The 4,521-nt window shown below is 67.5% G+C and overlaps 1 protein-coding gene across 4 annotated transcripts; it reads right to left on the bottom strand.

Annotated features, from left to right (window-relative positions):
* Positions 1 to 1,099: 1,099 nt before the first annotated feature.
* REEP4 (receptor accessory protein 4) lies at positions 1,100 to 4,513 on the bottom strand. 4 transcript variants are annotated; one of them, XM_050914655.1, is made up of 9 exons: positions 4,437 to 4,513; positions 3,155 to 3,227; positions 3,006 to 3,082; positions 2,784 to 2,904; positions 2,520 to 2,633; positions 2,121 to 2,245; positions 2,036 to 2,063; positions 1,840 to 1,983; positions 1,100 to 1,756 (listed from the first exon to the last, which is right to left on the bottom strand). In XM_050914655.1, exons 1-9 carry the CDS (start codon positions 4,466 to 4,468, stop codon positions 1,691 to 1,693), a joined length of 780 nt encoding a protein of 259 aa, XP_050770612.1. In that variant the 5' UTR covers positions 4,469 to 4,513; the 3' UTR covers positions 1,100 to 1,690. The 4 variants fall into 4 exon arrangements, with proteins under 4 accessions (XP_050770612.1, XP_050770611.1, XP_050770610.1 ...); XM_050914654.1 differs by lacking the exon at positions 2,036 to 2,063 and having other exon boundaries at positions 1,840 to 1,972; positions 2,085 to 2,245; XM_050914653.1 differs by lacking the exon at positions 2,036 to 2,063 and having other exon boundaries at positions 1,840 to 2,009; positions 2,113 to 2,245.
* Between the last annotated feature and the right edge of the window lie 8 nt (positions 4,514 to 4,521).

Genomic DNA, 4,521 nt, shown 5'->3' with positions numbered 1-4,521 from the left:
CCATCCTGGGGACAGACGATGCTCAGGCTCCAACACTGCTGCCATCTCATGCACAGCACGTCCCCAGCCTCCTCTGGAACCAAAGGGCCTGCGGTACCCCATCCTGGAGGAACCCCACCACCCACCTCAGCATCCCAGCACCAGTACCCAGGGCAGGCAGGCAGCCCCAGCAGCCTCCCTGGGCTGTATCCTTGGAGGAACCGCACTCCCTAAGCGGCTTTAGGGGGATTACAGGCAGACCCCTGGCCCTTGCGCTGTCCCCACCCAGCCTTCCTTCTCCGCTGCTTTAAGTAATCGTCTCTGAGACAGTTTTACATGGCTAATCCAGCCACCTCCACCTAATCTGCTCCAACACCCCTGCCCGCCCCACGCCACCCCCCTGCCCAGCTCTGCGTTGGGATGGCTGCCTCCCCTGGGGGGGCTGCAGGCAGGGGCAGACGCTCTCCCTGCCCTGGAAAGACCCCCAAGGGCAGAAAGCAGCCAGGGGCTAAAAATAAAGCTGGCCTGAGGGGCGAGGGCAGGAAGGATTGGGAGCGAGGGGATTGATGCCAGAGAGCAGAGCACCAGGGGACAGGAGGGCTCCCGGGGGCAGGAGAGGCAACACGAGCAGCGTTGTCACCTTGTGCCACCCTGCCTGCCCCACAGAGGCTTTGTGCCCCACATCCTCCACCTGGGCAGGGGACAAGTCCCGCAGGGGGAAGGAGCAAAGGGAGCCAAGACCCCCGGGTGAGATGGGGGAGCCCCGGGCAGGGAGAGGGCAGCTGCCCATGGCCGAGGCCGTCAGGACAAGCCAGGGCTGGTGGCCAGGACAGGGATGTCTGTCTGCAGCCCTGGCTGTGTGCCGGGGACCCGGGTGTCCCAGCGGGGCCACAGCGGCTGCTGCTGCCACGCCGTGGGGGACATGGCTACTGCAAGGAGGGGCTGAGATGCATCCTTGCACCCCCAGCACCCACCTCCCTGCACCCTCAGTCCTGCTCTGCCCCATAGAGACCAAGCCCTGCACCCTCCCACAGCCCCATGCACCCCGGAGGACCCCACACAGCCCCAGCTCCCGGGGAAGGGGACAGCGTTTAAGCAAAGGGGACAACTCCTGTTTCTGAAAGTCTGAAATAACATTTATTTTTCCACATACAAAACCCCCTGTGTGGGAGGGGAGAAGTTAAAAGCCACATGGTGCCGGGCAGGGCACGGTCAGGCACCGGTGCCCTGGTTTCAAGTATGGGGGTGTCAGCCTGTAGCTGTGGGGGGGCCGTGGCCAGGGGCCGTGTCTTTGGCTTCAGAGGACAGATGGGACAAGGCATGTCCCCTCGCTAGCTCCCAGGGGAGAGGGGATGTGGGGAGTAAGGCATCACGGCAGCAGGAGAAGGGGGGTGCCCAGCAGAGCCCCTAGTGTTCATGGGGTGGGAGGAGAGGCGGGGGGCCGGACCCCACGGGAGAGGTGCTGGCACCGATCCGCAGCAGCGGGGTCTGGGAAGGGGCACAGCCGGGAGCAGCGTGGGGGCCCGAGCTGCCCTCCCCTCCGCGAGGCAGCCGGAGGTGCACAGCGCAGAGGTCAGAGGAGGTATTTACAGTGTAATGCAGGGGGGAGCCCCCCTCCCCGGGGCCGGGGACGCATGAACCGTGGCTCCCTCCTGGTGCTGCAGCAGCAAACTCGTGTTAAGACTCCTGGCAGAGGGTTTCCCCGAGGCCGTTAGCTGTCCTGCTCCGGCGGAGCCGCTTTCTTCCTGGTCCGGCTGTGCAAGAGCCGGGAAGAGCCCTGGGCAAGGGGAGGGATGGGTCAGGTCCCCCTTGCCCCAGCCCCACGCCACCGCATTCCCCCCCCCCACCGCCCCACGGTACCTCTTTGCCCGGCGTCTTCTTCTTCGTCGTGCACAGGCTCTGGCTGCGGGAGAGGGGCTTGGGGTCCCGGCTGCGGGGCGAAGGCTCGGGCGAGACCTGCGAGTCCGACCAGAGCTCCTCGTCCTCCGTCTCGCTCTCATACTGCTGGCTGGCCGAGGGCGTGCTGTAGGCTGGAGACAGGGGGGGGGCACATGACAGCTCCCGGCACAGCCCCCCCCACAGGCCTCGCTCAAGCCCCCCGCCACTGTGATTTCCCCCCCGCCCCAGGCTCACCCAGCAGCTGCCTGCGGCTCTCCTGCTCCTCCAGGTACAGGGGGTCCCGGTAGTGCACGGGGGCCTCGTCGGGGATGGAGCGCAGGTCCTGCATGCTGAAGCTGCGGAGCCGCCCGGCCAGCGCGCCCTGGCTCTGCGGGGAGGGGGGAAACAGGACACGGAAAGGATGGAAGTGAGCCCCACAGGGCAAACCCCAAACCACCAGGGGCACCCGAACGTGAGGCCAGGCACCAACAGCCCAGGGCGATGCAATCCCACCCGGGCAGGGCTCTGCACCCAGAGACCCCCTCTCTCCTGACACCCGCACCACCGATGCCATCCACGCTGGGGTGGCAATTTCCTCCCGGGATCCCTGGGGCTGAAGCATCCTCAGGGAAGCATGGAGCAGCCTGCCCCGTTCCCGGTACCTTGGCAGCTGCCTGGACCGCGGCCGTGGCTGCCACGTTGAGGCCCCTCTTGCCCAAGCGCACCATCGTCTCGTAGCTGCGCTCCCTGGCATGGATGATGTACGCATCAATCTCCTGCCGAGACAGCCACAGCAGTGCTGAGCATGCACAGCACCACGTCCCAGGGCATCACCAGCCCAGCGCCGGGAGCCTGAGGTCCTGCTTGGCAGGCTGAGCCCCCCCAGGGTACATGGGACCCCCCCCCCAGAGCCAAGTAGCCCTTACCTTCTCCTTGCGGGACAGCGTGGGGTGCACAAATTTGCGGTAGAGCAGGCTGGCCCCCCGGGTGTAGGGGGAGAGCAGCCAGATGACGAAGGCCATCTTAATCTCATAGTAGAAGGGAAACCTGCCAGAGAGGGGGAGAAAATGGGGTCCCCAGGGCACGGGGACCCCAACAGACTCGCTCCCGCTCCCCCCGCAGCAGCAGTGCCCGCACACCAGCCTCACCAGGAGATGAGCAGGTCGGTGAAGGTCTCCGTGGCCATGAAAAGCGCAAAGACGATCCAGTACATCATCCAGCGGACCTGCGGGGAGTGGGCGAGCCTGTCAGCCCGGGGCTGGAGCCTGGAAAGGAGCCGCCCAGGCACCCTACTCACGTATTCCCGGATGTTTTTGGCCTTCACAGCCTTGTAGGAAGCGTAGGCAGGGTACAGCATCCCGAAGACCAGCCTGTAACAAAGGGGGGGTGTGAGGCACGCAGGCCACCCCGCATAAAGCAACAGCAGCAGCGAGTAGCAGAGCTGCCTGCTCCAGCGCCGCAGCTTGGCCTTGAGCCCCTCCAGCACCATGCTGGCCCCGGAAAAGCCAGGAAAAGGGACGGCACCGGCCCGGAGAACCGGCTGCGAGCACGGTATCGCTCTCACGAACTCGCCCACCTCCGCGGGGACCGGCCCGACCTGTCGAGGCGGTGGCAGGAGGAGGCACGGCGCAGGCTCAGCAGAGGCGACAGCCCGCCGAGCCCGGCCAGGAGAGGCTCAGCTCCCTCTGAAGGAAGGATGAGCCCTGCCAGCATTCCCTGCCGGAGCGATGCTCGGTGCCGGTGCCGACCTCCCTCTCGGCGCGCAGGGGCCTCGCCGTCCCCGCAGCACGTGGGCGAGGGTGCCGTCCCCAACCACGCATCTCGTGGCCCAGTGACTCAGCCGCTGCCGGCCCGGCTGCGGGGCACGGGCAGGGAAATCACCTGCCTGCAGCGTGGCATCACGCCTGCCTTCAGCCAGGCTCACCCCAAAACACCTCCTGCGTTAACTTGACCCGGGGATGGGGCCGTGGGTGCCCCCACACCTCCCTGCTGCCCACCCCACAGCCACAGGGCCTCCCTCTCCCCACGAAGGACTCCTCCAGGCACGTTTGGCCACCGGACACCCAGCCCAGCTGGCCACAGCGTGGGAGCCAGGGGAGCAAGCAGGCCTGGGGCGGGAGGTGGGTCAGTGCTGGACACAGGGACCCTCCAGGCACTGCAGGGACCCGAGGCCATGCTCATCCTCCCCCGGGACGGGCAGGCGGCCGGCAGCAGCTCCGGGACCAGGACACCCATTTCCAGTGGGGGAGCTCTGGTTGCCCCCATACAAGCGCATCCCACATCACCCACCAGCAGCACACAAACCCCCCCCACCACCACCCCTCAATTCCTGCCTGGGGCAGCTCCGCTAAGCACCCCACAGCCCCCCCCGCTGCGGGACCGGCACAGGGAGCCCCCGGGGGGGCCGCCGGTTAAACAGCAACCCCGGGGTGGGGTGGGAGGGGGGCTCGGCGCAACTCCCGCGGGCACCCCCGCCTTACCAACCCCTCCCCCGGGGGCACCCCACCCTGCAAGCCCACCCCGCAATGGGGGCGGCAATGGGGGCCGGCCGGCCACCCCCCACCCCGGCCCCTACTCACACAATCACCCTGCTGAGCATCCAGGACACCATGGTGCGGGCGGGCCTGCAGCCCCGGCCCGTGCCGGGCAGCCCCGGGCGGGCAG

Source organism: Gymnogyps californianus, unplaced genomic scaffold, assembly GCF_018139145.2.
Source record: "Gymnogyps californianus isolate 813 unplaced genomic scaffold, ASM1813914v2 HiC_scaffold_531, whole genome shotgun sequence".
NCBI lineage: Eukaryota > Metazoa > Chordata > Aves > Accipitriformes > Cathartidae > Gymnogyps > Gymnogyps californianus.
The sequence above is the reverse complement of the archived record's forward strand: the minus strand, read 5'-3'. Positions and strand labels throughout refer to the sequence as shown.